The sequence below is a fragment of the Juglans microcarpa x Juglans regia genome, chromosome 5S, assembly GCF_004785595.1.
Source record: "Juglans microcarpa x Juglans regia isolate MS1-56 chromosome 5S, Jm3101_v1.0, whole genome shotgun sequence".
NCBI lineage: Eukaryota > Viridiplantae > Streptophyta > Magnoliopsida > Fagales > Juglandaceae > Juglans > Juglans microcarpa x Juglans regia.
This window is the reverse complement of record NC_054603.1, coordinates 7151942-7171292: the sequence shown is the minus strand read 5'-3', so window position 1 is coordinate 7171292 and position 19351 is coordinate 7151942. Positions and strand designations below refer to the sequence as shown.

Sequence of the window (19351 nt, the reverse complement as noted above, 5' to 3'; positions counted from 1 at the left end):
GATCGATCTTGGAAATTAATGGCTCCTGATCACTTTTCTTAGACAAGTACGAAATTTAGTGTTCATGAGGTACCATTTTCGGTCGACCGATCCTGATCTCGTGAATCAAAAGCTAGCTTTTAGGTGGATCCGAACGAGATCACATGATGATCATAACGTTTGTACATGTGTCACATGTACTTATATTTTGAAATTAGAAAATTACCTTTGTAAAGAGACCTTCAAAATTGGATTACACCTATTCACCTCCCTCTAGGTGTAGTGATTGGTAGAACCACTGCTTTTTCAGTGGTTCTGCTTGAGCGCCACGTCGAGCGAACCTCTCTGGATGGGTTCTGCTCGAGCGCTACGTCGAGCGCACATCGAGCAAGCCTCTCTGGAAGGTTCCACTCGAGCGCCAATTGAGCCGTGTTGAGCACACTTCAATCCTTTTCATATTACACCACTTCAACACTTGTTACAACACAATATTACATAGGTTTTCACAAGAAAATGTCAATAAACTAATTTTTCTCTCAACAACCTCCTATCTAGTTAATTTTTAGGATGTATTAACGCACCTATATATATAGTATATGTATTGCACTTAATTTAATTAGTTTTATCCCTGGCGCTTAGTTTGTAGCATCATCATCATCATCATCATAATAATAATAATAATATATAATGCTATTAGCAATTTTGCACGTATAATACTTCGCATTTTGAAACTGAAAAACGCAGTTGCATGCATGTGGAATCTATATATATATGGTCCAATATTAACAAAGATGGTATTAATATAGAAAGAGAAATACTTTAGTCACAAATAGGTTATACAAAAATAATTCTACAAACTAACGTGTCTTCATATAGTTTGTCAGATTGTAAAATTACTTTTATTATAAAATAGATATAATAGATCACATAAAATCACGTTAATTTTTAAAATTACTTTTATATAATCTCTTTATGATTATAACAATCCTCGTATGAAAAACACTACATGCCTGTACAATATTTTATGTGCAAAGTACGTTAAGCTTTTCTATTTCTAATTACAACGGGCCCGGCCTTTAGTCTTAGTCCTTACACTCAAAAGTTCAAAACCTCACAAGGAGGTTATAAATTACATGCATGGGAACAACTTTCACATGCCCCTGGGCCAACAGGCCGGCCATCATTAGCACATGATGATGATCAGTGCCAGATCAACTAGCTAGCTCGCCTTACCCAATTACAATTAAGCTTCATGTTCAACTTATGATCATGCATGGTATCTAAATTCTAGGATTATCAAAGAAGGTCGAGCCAATTTTTAAGGTCCCAAAACCGTCTATATATATATATATATCGTTTATGTGCTTATTTAATTTCAAGCAAGGGTGAGCTCAAGAGAAACATCATTGACATGATCTGCACTTTTGTGCAGCTTCAACAATGACCTGGACCCTATTGAGTTCATTGATAAAGACATTTTATAATCATCCACTCGGTCTATATTCTCTGCGGGTGTTTCTCTTGTTCGATCATTGCTCTGGCAACCGGCAGCAGTACCTTGTAAGAGTACTCTTTTTTGCTCATTTGTCCCCTGCATGAAAACGTAAAAAATATGGTAATAGTTAGTCTCATCATGTATGACACGGACACGGACACGGACACGTTTGTTTTTGTGTCTGTCATAATTGTGTTGTGAGAGAGAGAGAGAGAGTACTCTAGTGGCGCAGCTCTCGAGAAGATCTTTGAAGATGATGTAAGAATTTGGTTTCTGCTCCCATGCTTTGCTTGTTATTTCTTGGGATATTGGTGATGGCTCGGTCATTTTCCTTCCAATCCGCATGATCTCTTGATTCCCCACCCTGCAAAAAAAGAAGCCAAAAACTGAATTTCGTATTGATGCCCAAGGTTATATACCACTAGAATCTCCCACTCTTAGCTGATTCTTTTTACTCATTCTAAGAAGACGTGTGGGGGTCATGTAAAAGTACTCCTAGCTCCAAGTCACCCTAGTACAGTATCTTATTCATGTCATCATGATGATTGTGAAGAAAAAGAAGAAATGCTCTCAACTTGGGATCCAATTGATAATCTACTAGCCAACTTGCTTCGACTAGTAGTACTGGCGAAGCATATTAATTTTCCCCATGTTTAATTAGTTTGGTGTCTTTTTTCGGTGTCTTCATGCATCTTCTAGTTATTTTCGAAAGGGATGTTCTATACACCTTCCACTTTTTCTCATACGGCACACGAAAGGTGATCTGGCATTTTTTTTTTATTTTTTATTTTTTATGTTAAACGCTCGTTTAATTAAACCTAAAATTATACCCTTTCGAATTTATTTTCCCCCACACCCACGTTCTTCCGCCATTCTTCTTCCCCCGCCAGCAGCCTCTTCTTCCTCCGACAGCGGCCATTTCATGTTTGCCACCATCTGGGACTGCCGACGAGAACCTAGCCACGAAAATGAAATTGAACTGATCAATATCGCACCTTCTTAATTGGGATTTGGTTAGTCATGACGTGCAGTTTTCCCTCCTTATAGGTGCTTATTAGAAACAAAAATGAAATTGAACTGAACAATATCTCACCTTCAAGTGTTTCAGCTTCTAGTGTTTCACGAATATTAATAGCTCCAACCAAATGAAATGAAAAATGAAGTTCCTAGTGTTTCAGCTCCAACCAAATATTAATAGCAGATATGAGATTACGAAGAAGATTTTAGGAGGAAAAGCTAATTTATAATGGTCACCATAACACTCAACATCCAGTATATGAGAGGCGTTATAAACACTTTACCACAAATATGTGTCTTTGCGGAGAAATGGTTCACGAATATGTCTAAGAACAGCAAAGAACTCCATGATAAAATAAGGAAAAGAGGACACCTTATCAAAGAAAGTGGTCATTTTGTCAAAAGAACTCCATCAACAGCAAAGAACAAATGGAAACAACTTTACGTAGGTGTAGGAGTACAGACAATGGAAAAAGCATCAACTATGGCTCTTTGTCCAGACAATGTCCTAGGTGTAGGAGAAAAATTACCCAAATCGCCTTTGTGAAGAACTTCGGCAGGAAGCGCTCTCTCTCTCTCTCTCTCTCTCGGTCGAGATCCGCCTCTTTTCTGGGGGTCAAACTCAGTCTGTCATGGGTTTGGGGGTCGAGCTCCGTCCTACATCTGGCTCGAGGGGTCGAGTTTTCGTCGTGGTAGTGGTAGTCAAGAGAGGGAATGGTTTGAGAGAGGGAATGGTTTTCTAGAGAGAGGTTGTGAATCTCAAAGGGAGAGGCTTGAGAGAGGAAATGGTTTTTGGGGAGGGAGAAGCTTGATTTCTGGTCGAGAGAGGGAAATATGTTTTCGGGGAGGGAGAGTTGAGATGGACCGGAGGAAGAAAAGTGGACCCGGTTTGCCAAAAATTCGTGTGCCGTGTGATCATAGACCGGCCTATGAGTAGATTTTTCCTTTTCGAAATAAATGATCTTTTAAGCTCTCTCTCTCTTCAAGCATTTGTATGCTAATTTAGTTCTTGTTTCCGTCCTATGCTGTGAGTTCAATCATTAGTTAATCAGTTCATGATATAGAGTAAGAAATAATTAAGAAAATAAAGACAAACCATTGGGCTGGCATGCTTGTATTATTGGGAGTAAGATCTTCATTGCAATGATCAGTCCCAGTACTGTTCCTGCGCTGGAATGAGTTGTTATCCATCATTAATACGGCCGCGTACTTTTCACTCTGTTGGAAATATCTCTGTTTCAAGCATAAGAAGTTATAATTTGAATGTAGAATGCCCTGTGCCTTATCATTCTTCTTTGCTGCCGTAGCTGCTTCTGCAACAACAACAACCGCGCACGCACGTACTTCAAAGATCGCGGTAACCATGCATATGGATCGATGTGCCTATCTATGTGTATATCAATTATATGTTTTTGATCAACTGATCCTGTACTGTGAAATCTAGATGTTGAAGTTCTTGTGAAGGATATATATATATATATATATATAAAATCATGTAAAACCAGAAACTAAGAATTATAAGATACTATATATGAACATGATGATGATGATGCCAACTTAATGATATCCAAAAGTCAAATATAAGTGCATAATTATGTGAGAAGGAGAAGCATGCTCATGCTCTTGTTGCACCCAGGATCTTAAACAACAACATAAAATAAAAAATAAAAAAAGCCCACACCCACACAAGACACGCCAAGATTTTTGACATGGCCGGCTTGAGAAAAATAAAGAGCAGAGTTCGCACACCCCTATGGTTTTTTGTGCACAATTCAATATCCTTAATTCTGAAAGCACACTATACAGGAGGGCTAGAGATTGAAAATAATCTTATCAGATTAAGAACGTTACAACGTCTTGACGTTAGCATGCACAAACACTACCAGAGAAAACCCCATTTTCGTCTAAAAAAAAAAAAAAAAATCACCTCTAAATTGTCTCAAATAAATTTCATCCCAAATATGAATTTTTAGAGACGAAATTTAATTCGTCCCTAATAAATTTGTCTCTAAAATTAAATTTATCGCAGTGAAAGCAATATTTTTTTAGGAAATGAGAAAACTAATTATTTCTCGGATGGACAGAGAAACGTACATCCATCAGTTAAATTAATCATCATCACAGATGGTTAATTCTCCATCAATTGTTGTATATGATCTTGCCGAGATAATAAATCATAGAGGGCTAATATACGGGAAAAAAAGATGTGAAGAGCCAAAAACTCCTCGATCATGATGGGAAATGGGATTTACCCAACTGATCTTTATTGTTCATCAATGAAGCTTAATGGTAAAGAAAATAATGTGTTACTCATGTATTAAGAAAACTCATAAATACATGTGTTTTCTACAATATTGGGGGCATGCACGCATGAGTGAGTAAGCGCGCGATTTACATGATCATCATGTATATATTAATACCTTGTATCATCTGCTCATGCTTCATACTCCTATACATCTGTCAAATAGCCAACCTAATTGTTAGAAGATTATCAAAAATATTAACATGAACACATACATTTCTAGCTAGCTGATGATCTAAACGGAGGGTTTGATATCAAAACCTGAAGATGGCTCTTTACGTGAGATATGGTAAGGCCCTTCACATTCATTAGTTGTAAAACCATCTTTGGAGTAGCTCCTAAATAATTGAAGAAGAAAATAATAAGCGTATCATGATTATTTTAATTGTACGTTAAGAGTAAAGCATGACATTATTTTCTTTTCTTTTTTTCCTTTTTTCTAATAAGAGGATTAATTAAGGTGAGAGAGGGTCGAAATTATATATATACACAAAACATGGCTTACTGTCTTCTCCTCCAAGCCGTTGAATGGCATGCACGAAGCAGTGATGAAGATCAGGCGTCCACCGAAGCCGAGGCATTTTCGATCGAACATAAGGCCTAACTGCAGGGGACTTCAAGCCTCTCTCTGGAAGCTTGTCGTCCATTCGTGGCCTAGAAACCCTCATATGAGATGGCTGTGAGGGGCAATCTTCATTGTCCAAAGAAGATGATGGAGACCGTTTAAGAGAGCTGATATTCATATATGGCTTCTTCTTGAGAGCTGAGAGAGAGAGAGAGAGAGAGAGAGAGAGAGAGAGAGGATTGGTGATCTGGGATGCAACGAGCTAGAAGAGAATAAATATTAGTGACTCTGTTACATAGTTTTGGTCTTATGTGCAGCTTTTCCTTAGCTCAGTCTGATCAGAGGGTCAGTTTAGTCCTTTGGAGTTTCGATTGGAGAAGAGAAAAAAATTGGACACGCAATTTCAGGCTAGGTTTTGGGTTCAAAAATGTCTTCATGATTGGGTGAAAGTGAAAGGCCAGTGAAACTGAAAAAGCAGTTCAGTTTCAGCTAAAAAAAAATCTTGATGATACCATTTTTTCAAGACATTCTAATGTTCAATTTGGTCTTTTCTTAGACATTCTTTGACCTTAAAATCAGAAAAAAATAATAATTATTTAGCTGGCCGACTAGTATCCAGCAAAAACATAAATTAAGAAATATAAAAAGGAAAATATTGGAAAGAATCCGTGAGCTCTACGCGGTATTAACCTACATGATAAACATGATCAGTAGTACTACTCCAGCAGGCGAACTAGCTTTTTCTCGTTGATTAATTAAGCAAAATTAATTTTATATACGGTATTTTTACGAATTTTTTATATATTTTATTAATATGATTGATTACGTTATTTTTTAATATAAAATAATTATTTTGATCAATTATATTAATAGAATTAAAAAATATTATTAAAAAATATTATATGCATCGATCAACACTCTTAATAAAGTACTGGATTAGTCATGTATTTGCGTGCCTAGCTATTAACTCCACTTTTGGTACAAATAAAAGGATAAAAAAAAAAAAAAAAAAAAAGATCGATGAGATGAAAGATCGTTCATGATCTAAAGATTATCATTCATACATGAGACAAGAATTTTTATAAATCCATGCCATGATATTAACCACATGCATGCATTATTTTTGTGATATCTGCATGCGAAAGAATGGTCAAAAGATTAGGTTTTCGTAATCATTTACTCAAATACATTTACCTAATATATGTACATGATGAACAGTACGTAGGACTTAAATTAGTAGTAACCACGTTTACAATATTGTATACGTGCCTAGCAGCTAACAAGTGAAAGCTTCCTCTAGTCATACGTGGGATCAATGAATGTTTTAAGTTCAAATTCTCAGAATTGACCAAAATCATGAATAAACTTGCAAACGTTACAAGAAAAGAATTAAATTAAAGATAGCATGCATTCACCCGAAAGGAGACAAAAAGTCAGACGTTAAAAGCATTGAAATGACATAAGCAATGAATGTCTTGAAGGAAATATACCAAATTAGACCCCTATAAATTCAAAGCTCTCCAGCTGATTCCACGGAACAAAAGCACCTCCAAGTCTAGATCATAGACTTTCTACTCAAAACATATACGTTCACATTAATCTCATCGACCACATGAAGATCACCACTCGATCAGTCGACAACACGAGTTGCCACGTAGACATGCTTCGCATGTCGGGCTTCCTTCTCACGGGGACACGTCAGCATTCGAAGCGTCACGGGGATCTGCCATTGGTGGCCGTGTACATACGTAGTTATAAGCACATATGTTATATCTGGTTGCACGCAATCGAAGTTAGTGATCTGGAGAAAGCCAAACTTGCATGTCGGGGCGTGGCCTTCCATGGCCATATTGCATCCTTTGCTGACAGAAGTAGAAGAGAGAGAGAGGGGGGGCGGTTTCGAATTGGGGGAATATTCTCTAGAAGGAATGCCAGAAGCATGGGCAAGTGTTCTGTGATATCGTAAGCTAGGGCTAATAATATACACTTGAACAGATTTCATTTATTCATGTGACGGATAAAATCGTCACAAAAAATAAGAAAATTATCACAAAAATTTTTTTGTGACGGTTTGAAACAATCACCAAAAAGGTGTTATAGAAAATATTTATGACGGTTTATTGTATGACCGTCACTAAAAGTTTTTTTTATGATGGTTGGAAGTCTGACGTGAGATACAACGTTCGAACGTGAAGAAATTTTGTGAAAATCGAATTCTATCACAGAAAGTACGTTCAAACATATCAAATAATATTCGGACATTTGCCTAATCAATTAGCATTCGAATGATAAATATTTAACGTTTGATATTTTTTATTCGAACGTTTGATTTTTACATTCAAACATTTGTGATGTGGCATTTGAATTTTACATTCGCACGTTATTGGGTAATTGTTCGAACGTCAAAGATTAAACGTTCGGATGGTTAATAAATACATTTGAACATTAAGAAATATTCGTTTGATCGTAACAAAATAAGTTCGAACGTTTGTGGAGTATATATGTTCAAACATGTATATCGCACGTCTGTGTAATTATATTTGAACATTAATTCGAATGCAAAGCTATGTTCGAACGTTCTTTATTTACATTCGAACGTACTGATCAGAACTAATAATTTCATAAAATTAAAAAGCATAAAAATTGTATCATATTACACCACAAATAGTATCATCTTATGAAAATGTTTTAGAGAGTTACAAAATTAGACAACAAAAGTTTTGAACAATGATAGGGTTTATTTCTTCTTCTTTCATCCCCCATCGCGATCCTACTGCAATGACATAACACGTTTCATCTAGACCAGCATCTCCCTCTCATAACACGTTTCATCTAGACCAGCATCTCCCTCTATACTTGTTCTTTAACATCAATGCGTATTCTTTCCTCCTGGTCTTTTTGTCGCTCATGCAAACGCATCTCTAGATTGGACTGTAGCGATAAGAAAGCCACCAACTCCTGCTGTCTCAACTTCATCCACTCAATTTCCTAGCGTGCGGCGTCCAAATCCTTGGTAAAATTATTAATTTCTGAAGTCAAGGTCGTGAAGGATGAACCATCCCAAACCTCTTACCAAACCAAACTTGGTCCCGAGGACCTATGTAAATATGTTCATGTCACTAGAAGAAGATTCTTAAGAGGCTAACTGCATCTCAATTATTTTTTCCTACAATTAGGAAGAAAGCACATAATAAGTAACATATTCAAAGAAATAGTAAGAAAAAATAATATCCATTCAAATGTTAGCAGAATTTATTCACACAAAACGACCTCACTTACATAATTATCTTTAGCAATATGATCAATCTGCTCGCTATGCACATCAATGTGAGTAGCAACATAGACATGAATGAGGGAGAAATTTTCAAGATCATCACTTTTCTAACAAACCCATAATAGTAATTTTAAAAAATATGTTAGTATTTAAATAAAGAATATAATAAAAATGATTGAATTTTAATAAGTAATTACCGGCAAGGCATTGAAACGACCTTGAACCGGCGCGATGGTGGATTGTCAAAGACGTTCTATTTTGTGCATTGATACAACTTAAGTGCTGCATGAGAAATTGACAATGTTAAATATAACCTATGAAACCAATATAGATATAAATAAGTTATAGGAAAAAATCTAGAATACCTGATAATTTAGATTTGTGAAAAGATCACAACACTTTCTTCAATCGTCTAACTTCATATTTTGAAAGTGAACGTGTATTAATACACAATATTCACATATCATAATTTAATTTATAAGATTTTAAATTTTATGTTTCAAATCAAATTATACTACCTGAATGGTATATGAGTAAAGATTTTCAAATAAAAGAAATGATAATTGTAGTCGTAATTGTACAAGCAACGTTTAATCACTTTGAAAAAAATGAATAAATACTGGATCCACATGAAAAAAAAAATTTAATTTTTTAATAGTGGACTCCACTCTTTTTTAAAATGACTGTACGGAACTTGCGCACTCCATGACTGTATGTAGCATTACTCTTCAAATAAATAAATTATTCATGTATATATATACATATGATGAGAAATTGTAGAACCACCGACAATTTATACTGAATTATTTATTTATTTATTTTTACTTAATAGTTAATTTTAATGAGTTTGTATTTTTTTTTTAATTTTTAAAAATGTTTAAAATGCTTAAAAAATATTTGAAAAAAAAAATGCACTATCGAATAGTGTATTTTTTTTATTGGTAATTTTCTGTGTAATTTTCTACCGATCGGTAGGAAAATTGGTAGATGGGTCGGTGGCCGACAGCATGTATGATATATCACACTTTTCATGATACAATGTAGAAAATATATATGAAATTCCACCAGCAATGTTAAAGAGAAACATAAATCTGAAATGATTTTGGTAACAAAAACGAGACGTCGAAAATGGCCTTGGTGATCTATACCTATGATATTAGTAGTGATAACAATACAGATTTTCAAGGGATGACGATGGTATTAGCTTTTTTTTTATTGGCATCTAATGTTCGAGAACATTGACTAATTTTGGGAGTGTACAGGCTATTGGTAAGGATCAATTTTCTGCAAATGCACGTCAGATAATTCATCAGATAATTTCATTAGGAATTGTTTATACTCAAAAAGATTCAAATCTTAGATCTGGAGAGAGCATACCACCAAAACTAAACTACTTAATTTGGTTTTAAAATTTCAAATGAACAAACATATACAAAAGGATATATTGATGCATTTTCTAGTTTCAGCAGTATGATTAAATGACTCTTTAATTACTTTCACGCTATTATTGTTGATAGTAGTGTGCTTGAGATGTTCGTTCACGACTTGCTTAATAATAAAAAAGATGGCAGGAAATAAAGAAGATCAATAGTTACGTAGTTCAACACCAAGACCGACATCCACAGGTCTAGGATGTAAATTCACTACAAATGGAGTTTGATTGAATATCTCCATCCTCGCTAATCAAGCTCTCTTCAATGGTTACCATGGAGTTTCCTCTAAGAAAAATGATCTTGGGGTTATCTTATTGATAAATGGTCAATTATACAGTATTAATACTCTTAAATATCTTAGATTAAAAGAGATTTATGTGTTAAAATAAGAGTATTAATTAGATAATATGAATTAACTTTATTTGACAAATAAAATAATATTTTACATCTAATTAAAAAGAGATGAAATATGTTGTAGGGTTGATTTTTTTTTAGTGGGCTGGCAGGGGCTATTGACTGCACTGGGAGAGAGAGAGTTGAAGGCCATGAAGGGCCATAGACTTGCAACAAATATTTATATTTGAGAACAGGCTTAAGGTTTTAATAAAAGTTAAAAGTTAAATAAAATATTATTAAAATATTTTTAATATTTTAATATTTAAAAAAAATTAAACTATTTATTATAATTTATATATAAATTTAAAAAAATTATAATGATACGATGAGATTAGATTAGAAGTTACGGAATAACTCTTAATCCAAACCGGTCGTTTACACTGTAGCTCATTTTACCCTAACAGTATAAATACAATTATTTTTTTACTAAGTGGTGGGCCCCGTGGTATTATTTCTTACTAATGCAGATCACACCTTCAATGTGCATCGTGCAATCTCCTTTGTTTAACGTTTTTCTGCGGTAGAATTTTTGGGTATTTAATATCAAAGAATATTAAACATTGGAGATCATCTTGAAACCAAATATCAAAGAATATAACTGAATAAATAACTAAATCTTCACTTGAAACATATAAATCTAATTTATAATTTATTTTTTGGCACACTTTTCCCAAAAAATATTTATATTTGGAATCCTTTCATGATTTATGAAGTGCATTTTTAAAGAACACAAAGGGATCTATCAAAGCTTTGGGGCAGTAACGGAGGCAGCCTTTTTTTTTTTTTTTTTGTGTTTTAATCATGGTCATACTGAATAGATTCAACCAGATATTATTCTTCCCAACAACAAGGTTCTGAATCCAAATAATAATGGTGTTCACTGTTCAGAAGAGCGGTGGAGACACCGAGTAAATTCTACAAAAAAATTCAGAGCTCAAGTTGAGCTCTTGCATTGATTTACCGCAAAGAACAGTCTACTTCTCCCACCAAGAATCATGTCATCACGATCCTCTCCAGACAGACAGTAGTTTATGTCTAGTTGACTCGAAGAGGTCGTGTGCGGCGACCTCTTGCCCGACCACAAAGAAGAGCATTCTTTGGGATTGGATTTTCATCTCTCCAAGAGTTTGAAGGGGAGAAGACCCGGAGATAGAACTGCTGACCCAAGTACTGCCTAGCCCAGTTCTCGGATCTTATGTTCCACATTCCCACGTTGTCCAAAGCCATGTATATTGCAGTCCATGCTCTAGGATACACCTGCATTCAAAAATCATGCACATCCACACGACAGTAAATGAGTACTATGAAATTTCCCTCAAAAGTACAAACTTTTGTTATACCTGAATGGTGTAACGGGCAACAGTGTCTCTCAAATTGTAGCGTGTTCTACTTGCAGGTGTCCATTGCCCTCCATCCATCCTGATCATCCAACAAATTGCCAATATATTGACATACTTTGGCAAGTATATAATTACTACTGAGAGAAAGAGATGCTTACCCCATGACAAAGAAAGAATAGCCATCAATATGCCATGACTGCACAGTGTCTTCCCAATTTTGGAACACAATCTCAACATATTCTCGGAAATTAGCACCCATAACAGAGGTCTGGAGGTAGGCATTTCCCCCGGTGGGAAAACTAGAAATGGTTCCAACACTAAAAACTCCAGGGATCTTGAAGTAGTCAGCAAGTTTTAGTGGGGTGTCTGCCGGGACAAATGAGACGCTATTTACTGCATATCTCTGCTTGCCATTAATATAAGGAGCAGAGTTCGCAAGCATGATTGTGCGGCTAGTTTTGATCATTCCATAGTGATAAGAGCCTTGGGGATTGGGTCTCGGCCCACTTGCAGTCAGGTTCCAACTGAGCAGAAACAATTAACATACGTATATATGTCAAATAATCAAACACTAGCATCAAAATATGCACGGCAGGCAATATTCTGCTGCAACATTTTTTATAGAAAGAATGTTATGGGAGGAAATGAAGCTTGGTTATAGGAGCTGAGCCTTTTCTGGCAACAGGGGATTGATAGGAAATATGGTAGTTCGGCAAGAGGATGGTGTGGTATATGGTCCCTAATATGTTTGGAGTTGACTGACGTATGTCCAGACTATTGATGGAGCTTTTGGCATGTTAGAAAAATAAGCTTGGACAGAATGATCGTAATGTTAATTTGTAGCGTGGTTCCTTCTTATTAATTGTAGTACATTTGGAAAAAACAGAAATCCAGAAGTTTTTCAGGACTGCAAGAAGACGATTTTGGCTTTACAAGTCATTGAAAATGAAGCCAGAAAAGTTAGCTTCTGAAAGAAATTAAGTATTATACACACGCACATACCGAATAGATCTGGCTTGGCTAACGGATGAAGCAATCTGAGTGGTAGGCCCAATTGGGACAGGACCAGAAACTCCCTTGCTTGAATAGCTGTAGTGAAGAATGGCTGTTGTTGTCAATACCCGAGTGGTGAAGCGTGAAGAAACTACAATGTAGTAATCCTGGACAGGCTGATCAGCTGTGACAAGGACAGAATATGACTGCCCAAGATGAATATCAAGGGAAGTGTAGGTATTTTGGAGCGTGTGAGACCCTTCTACCTCTACCAGCTTCATACTGTGCCCCTGAATTCTGAAATTGATCGAAGTTGTAAGCCCCACATTTGATATCCTGAACCTATACGTCTTACCTGAAAAAAAATGTGTATAGCAATGGGGACAAGGGCAATAGTCACGATAAGTTTCAATGGTTAAGAGAATTTGCAGCCAGAGAGACACAGAAAAGTACATTAATAGATAGATACCTTGATCAACAGTAAATGTGTAACCATTCCAGCCACGACCATTGATGAGAAGCCCATCAGGGAATGGAAGGTTGCGACCGCTGTCCAAGAGTCGTCTCAGTACCTATAAACCAAAGGGATACCACCATAAATACTAAGGCTTACAAGATATGTAAAACAAGAAAGTGGGATAACATCAAGGTTCTGTTCTCTTTCCCCTGAACATGCCCATGTTGAGATACTTACATAGTGGTTTGTCTTGAACCAGTCCCCAGCCAGTAGGGTGAAGTCCCCAGCAGGAGAAGGGAAAGGAACAGGAATCCCCGGGCGGCTCCAAATTCTGAAGCCACCGAAGCCCCCAGCAGCTTTTTGAAATCCAAATGATGGGAAGTAGAAATAGCTACCAATCTGGTCCTTCACTTGGAGAATATAAGTGAAATTCTTTCCTGGTCGGATTGGACAGTTAGTGCCATACACTCCATCTTGCCATGAGTTCCTCCTCTGCTGTATGCCGTTCCTGTTTTTAAACGATAACACAAAGTAGACAAACTCAATATCAGTTGCTCAGCAACCATATCAGCGGTCACAAATGTGCACACAATCAACTGCTGAAAAGAAATGGCTCATATGCCATCTTGGCTGAGATCTTCAATGCAAGTTTACCAAAATAAAGTGGCCTTGAGAAATTATTCGAGCGGATAATTATCCTGCTTAAAGGTGAGGGGAACTTTTTACACATTACCATATACAACAAATCCATGAGTCAGAAGATAAGCGTGTCATGGTTTCCTTACAAGTTTAAATTCGTTTAATCACTTTCAGCGTGGAGGCTACCACACCTCTGCAACCGGAAAGACTATGAAGCTTTCCCAGAAGCAAAAAATTGACACATCTAACTGATAAAGATGTCTCTTTTTTTTTTGTTTTTTTTTTTCCTTTTTCCTTTGTTAGGTAACTAAGAAACATGTCCCTTCTAATCCGTAAATATTCTCATTAAATAATAGATCTGGGCTATCTGACTGCGAGTAATAAAGGAGCTTAATTAATGATGCTAAACCATCCATATCATAATGCACCCATGACACTCCGGAATAACCCATTTAGTAAATCGGCCAAGATTGAAGACCAGATGTTGACCTGATCTTAGAAGGGTTATGAATCAACTCTAGTTTATCCATTTTACTCTGAAACATAAGCACCAAACCATTGTAATTAATAAAGTAACGCAAAGTAGATGTCGGCATGCACAGACCTTGCATGTGGAAATAGAAATTAGTCATATGATGCCAGCTGCTAAAAGGGCAATTTTTTAATATCATAGATTTTAAATAGCCAATCGATGAGAGAGTCCTGAGAGGAGAGGTGTGTTGACTCAGAACATAAGATCCAACCATTTGAAAAGGTATATGTTAGATGTGACTTAACAAGACCCAGCCCGACAAAAGAGACTGTAAAGGCAAAACATACTTTTCTTAGATTCATTCTTGTACAAAAAACACTCTCCAAAGGAGCCCCAAAAGTTCCCCAAATTTACTTTCACTAGAGTGTATGTTGGCGAGAGATTATCCAGTATTTTAAGAAAGAAGGATACGACTCTAAACTGCTATTAGTGGAAGCTTAGCTCCTTACTGGGTTACTGATAAAATAATACGCTTAAAAATTTTGCTCTCCGTTTTCATTTTCTTGCATTTTCCCAGATCTAAAGAACATAAAGTAATGCTAACGGAAATTCGACGCATTTTACCATGAGATGAGGAATGGCTCCCTCAGGTAGTTGAACACATTGATGACCAAGTTATCATTCGTAACAGCGTCGATCTGAGGTCCTGGGAATTGCCCATTTATCAATATTCCCTGCAACATTTCTCTCTATCACCACGCAACCCAAAAATACCGAGAGAGAGAGAGAGAGAGAGAGAGAGAGAGCACCTTTCCTTGCTTCCAAACAAGAAAAGAAAAGCATTTTGCAAAGAGCAGCCAAGCAAAGAAACAGAGTTGCAAAGGCAGAGCAAGTAAAATGAACAAGTTCAAGCACCTGTTGCTTAACTCCAAGAGGGTAGATATCACCGTAGGTGACTTTCCACGTGAGGAATCTATACGGGTCTTCACCATTAACGCCATGAACAGAAACAAGAACCAAAGCAGTGAGAAAACGAAGGACCCTGCATTCCCTCATTGTTCTTGTTTCTGTTTCTAATCAGATGGAGCTTTCTGGGTCTCCCAGTACTCAGTGACTCACTCCAAATCAGACTAGAACTCTCTCTCTCTGTATATATCTAGCACTTTCTCAACTTTTTGTTTGGTTGTGCTCTCCTTGAGCAGAGCTCAGTTTTGTAGTTTTTTTTTTTTTTTTTTTTATAAGCAAAAGAGCAGAGCAAGATGGGCTTGTGAGCTGTCAGATCTAACTCCTTTCACGTGCAGGCTGTAGGGTTGTCCTCGGAGGCGAGTGAGATTAATGCAGAGATTCTCCCCCCCATCCTATCCTTTCTTCCCACTTGCTGCTATCAGTAAAATTCGGTGGACATTTATAGTCCTATTGCTACCTAAAAAAATAAATATATAGTTTTATTCATTGATTAATTAAGGACTTTCGATTATACGACTCTAATCTAGTCCTAGACTCGCAGCCACAAGTCCATAAGGTCAAAGTTCTCAAAAATAAATAATAAATAAATAAAAAGGAGGATGAGGTCATAACGTTAATTTTGTTCCTTTTCCACATTTCCATCACCTTTAGGAATGTGTTTTTTAAATGGTTAAACGTGCATTCGATTTTTCTTTAACTACTTAGTTTGTATTTATTTGAAACATTAAAAATGATTTGATTTGTAATGAACAGGTTTTATTTTGTTAGACATAAGAATATTTATACATTATATACTATTTATATCTTGGAAAATGAAAGAAAAAATAAAACTAATATCAACTTTTTATGTTTTGTTATTTATATTGAGTTTTTAAACATTTTGTATTGAATAATCATACACTTTATTGATACTGAAAAATTGCACAACAGACCACAGAGAGAGAAAGATTCATTCCCTACCCATTGAGTCAACTAAGCCTCAATCGGTGTTGTTTGGAGTCCCTAGTAATGTTTTGGTGCAGTTGTATGATGGTGATGTGTACGTCCATGGTGGTGAATGGAAAATAAGTGCAAAGAAAGTAAAAAGAGATAGACACCAAAATTTACGTGGTTTGGTAATTGGCCTACATCCATAAGGTTTGGAGAAAAGAGTTTCTATTATAATATATTTATTTACAATCTCATGGTCCCTTATATCCCTTTGTACAAAAAAGGTTGGAGCTCTTCCTGTTGGAGATGTTATCTTCTTCGAGAGGTTTGCTGAAGAAGATGATGATCTAATCCCACCCCAGTTGAAGTTATTTGGGCATCCCCTTTTATATGATCATCTTCTTATAACTGTTGGTGGTTGCGTGTCCGACCCTTCACTGTATATGCTAGCCTGCCATGAGGTGCTGGTCTCCCTTGCGTGTGTCAGCTTCCCTACTCTTCCTACTTTCCCTTTGACCCCTCTGACACTTATATGCTCTCATGTCCCTCATTGTCTCTTTCTTATTTGTCTTTTTATCTTTAGTGGTGGGCTAGGCCCAACTATGAGTTATGGTATTTTGTCCCTCCACACACTTCATGAGAAAAAAAAAAATATATATATATATATATATATATATATAGAAATATCATATTCTCTAGAATTCTAGCACCCTTAGTCATTTCCAAACATGAGTATAGTCACACTCTTCGCATTACTTTTTTGGATCCGTCTAAGTCCTAACTATGTCTATGTTCCTTCCTTCAATATTTCCTTTTTATCTTCTTCTCTTCCTTATGAACTTGTGTCATGCTAGAGAGCAGATATGTATTATTTTAAGGAAAATGATAATAAGATTATTAAATATGCTCACTCGTATATTTTTATTTTTTTAATGATTAATGATGTTTAAAAAATATTTAACAAAAAAAATAAATAAATAAATAAAAACTCATTTGTACTAGTATGCACATTCGAGACGTTTTAGTGACTCGCTATTTGTACTATTCACATAGCATAAAACATGCGTAAGTTTCTCCGATGCAAGCTGAGAGGGCCCTTTCTTTGTCCGATTAATTTGTCTGTAAACCAAAGATGCATGTGAATTACAGGCATGGGGAAAAGGACTTCCTCTTTTTGTCCATAATGAGCAATGTTACATGAATTTGTATATATATCATTACGAAAAGATACAAGTTTTGTCTTAACTAACAACCTATTTAGTATGGTGCAGTTGTCCAATAGCGGGGATAGCTCAGTTGGGAGAGCGTCAGACTGAAGATCTGAAGGTCGCGTGTTCGATCCACGCTCACCGCATTTTGCGTCTTTTGCGTAGAATTTTCCTTTTTCTTTGTACTCCCGTTGTATGTTCCTGTGTCTCTGCAACCCAAAGCCACTGCTTCTGTCACTTCTTCATATTGCGGCGGTTCTTCCGTTCGGTAGGTAGCTCGATTGTGCCAAAATATATATCTGAGAATCTCTTTGTTTTTTTTTTTTTTTTTTTTTTTTTTGGTTTCCAATCAAATCTATCTTCGTTTTGTTCAACCCTTGGCCATTTCGTTTGAACAGTGAACAGAAGCGAGTGTTTCCCAGAGTTCAAGCCTGGTCACCCAAGTTATCTTTTGATGTGTTTTCTCTTGATCAAAGATCACAACTTTCAAACTACGACAGTTGCAGCTGAGGATGAGAAAGCAGACTTTGGGTTTCAGTGGTAAAACAGTGTCGCTATAGTATGTTCGAAGCAGTGCAGGAACAATCGTTATAAATCACTTGGCCTAACCTTTGAAGCAAACCCAAGCTACATACAAAGAGGAGCCAAGCATCACAGGAATGACAGACAGAATCTGCACATGACATTGCATAAAACAAAACAATACTGTTATGGGGGAAACCGCTTTGTTTCACAGCCTGAATCTCCATCTCCAGACGAAATTTCTTAGCTAAATTGGACTCATTTTCATGGGCATATTGTCACACGTCTGCAATAGAGATAGGAAGGACCAAAGTCATAGTAGGCTTGGGTTAAGTAATAAAATTTTATTAGTTGAGTTTATTTGCATGAGTCTTGTTGGGTCGGGACATAGCCCATTTATTGTTGGTTATATTTTAATTATGGCTTTATGTTACAGTTGGAGTAAGTGGCCTGTGGCCCAAGAGAGAAGTGATATATGTAGTAGAATGAGAAACTTGTGAGGATATCCAGAATCATTAATGAAAATATTTTCTTATTCTCTTTTCTCTATTTTTCTTGGTGGCTAGGTCGACCTCGAATTTGTCTTATTTTCTTGCATTTTCTCTTATATTTTCTAGTCATCCAAACACTACTAATCAAGTGTGTTGCACATATAACCTGGCCAAATAATCCCATGCCCTCCCTCCCTCCTTCGCAGACACAAAACGTTTCTCAAGGGAATGATCAATATACATTTTGATAATCGGCAATGCTGTATTACTGGTGCATTCATTGACTCCATTGCTTTAGCAATTTGGAGTAATTTTTATCTTCAAGCTCAAAATTATTTATGTATGACCATAATAGATAGTTGTTTCCATCCCATTTTAGCCAACCAGCATCATCCAAGTCTTAAAAGAACCCTTAAAAAAATCTAAAAACAATTAAAAAAAAAACCCCACCCTAGGCAGGGAAGGGTGGTGGAGGGTGGAGGGAGGAAATTCACCCCGGGCAGCCCAAGGTGGCTATAGCCTACCCTCCACACCAGCCTCCTCCATTAAGCATTTGAAATAATGGAGGTTAGGCCATTGATCCCTCTTCCTGACATTAATGAACAAGAAACATCGAGTACAATATGTCCATATTGCTTTGGTGGCTCCATAACTCGTATGCTACAAAGCATTGGTGCAAAAGGGGCTGCAAAACAAAAAACAGTGAGAGAAAAGTTTGCTTCAATGTGCGTTATAAATATCGATTTCCTTAAGACAATATTATCCTCACCAATAATGGTATATACATGAGTTACAAGCGAATTCGCCTCCAAGATAAAATAAAGTTCATAACAAGTCTATTTGTCTAATTGCGTTATGCACATACAAAATTA

The 19351-nt window shown here is 36.3% G+C and overlaps 2 protein-coding genes and 1 non-coding gene across 3 annotated transcripts; 1 reads left to right on the top strand and 2 right to left on the bottom strand.

Moving 5' to 3' along the window:
- Nucleotides 1-972: 972 nt before the first annotated feature.
- Nucleotides 973-5604, bottom strand: LOC121268271 (putative Myb family transcription factor At1g14600). The gene is made up of 6 exons (XM_041172459.1): nt 5299-5604; nt 5055-5131; nt 4912-4948; nt 3588-3804; nt 1694-1838; nt 973-1570 (listed from the first exon to the last, which is right to left on the bottom strand). The coding sequence occupies exons 1-6, from the start codon at nt 5534-5536 to the stop codon at nt 1355-1357; spliced, it is 930 nt and encodes a 309-aa protein (XP_041028393.1). The 5' UTR covers nt 5537-5604; the 3' UTR covers nt 973-1354.
- A 5665-nt stretch (nt 5605-11269) lies between these two features.
- On the bottom strand, nt 11270-15581 carry LOC121268243 (L-ascorbate oxidase homolog). The gene is made up of 8 exons (XM_041172419.1): nt 15278-15581; nt 14987-15096; nt 13489-13759; nt 13264-13366; nt 12804-13149; nt 11960-12325; nt 11802-11880; nt 11270-11718 (listed from the first exon to the last, which is right to left on the bottom strand). Exons 1-8 carry the CDS (start codon nt 15416-15418, stop codon nt 11497-11499), a joined length of 1638 nt encoding a protein of 545 aa, XP_041028353.1. The 5' UTR covers nt 15419-15581; the 3' UTR covers nt 11270-11496.
- A 1958-nt stretch (nt 15582-17539) lies between these two features.
- Nucleotides 17540-17612, top strand: TRNAF-GAA. Its single transcript has one exon. It is a non-coding gene; the product is annotated as a tRNA-Phe (tRNA).
- Nucleotides 17613-19351: the final 1739 nt, after the last annotated feature.

Bases quoted from the DNA above. Each gene is read 5' to 3' on its own strand.
- LOC121268243 (XM_041172419.1), bottom strand. From the start codon at position 15,418: ATGAGGGAATGCAGGGTCCTTCGTTTTCTCACTGCTTTGGTTCTTGTT. The intron at 13,150-13,263 runs GTATCTATCTAT...ATTTTTTTTCAG, and splicing joins CACATTTACTGTTGATCAAG to GTAAGACGTATAGGTTCAGG. The intron at 11,719-11,801 runs GTATAACAAAAG...TTTTGAATGCAG, and splicing joins TTGCCCGTTACACCATTCAG to GTGTATCCTAGAGCATGGAC.
- LOC121268271 (XM_041172459.1), bottom strand. From the start codon at position 5,536: ATGAATATCAGCTCTCTTAAACGGTCTCCATCATCTTCTTTGGACAAT. The intron at 4,949-5,054 runs GTTTTGATATCA...GCTATTTGACAG, and splicing joins ACGTAAAGAGCCATCTTCAG to ATGTATAGGAGTATGAAGCA. The intron at 1,839-3,587 runs GTTTGTCTTTAT...CTTTTTTTGCAG, and splicing joins ACAAGCATGCCAGCCCAATG to GGTGGGGAATCAAGAGATCA.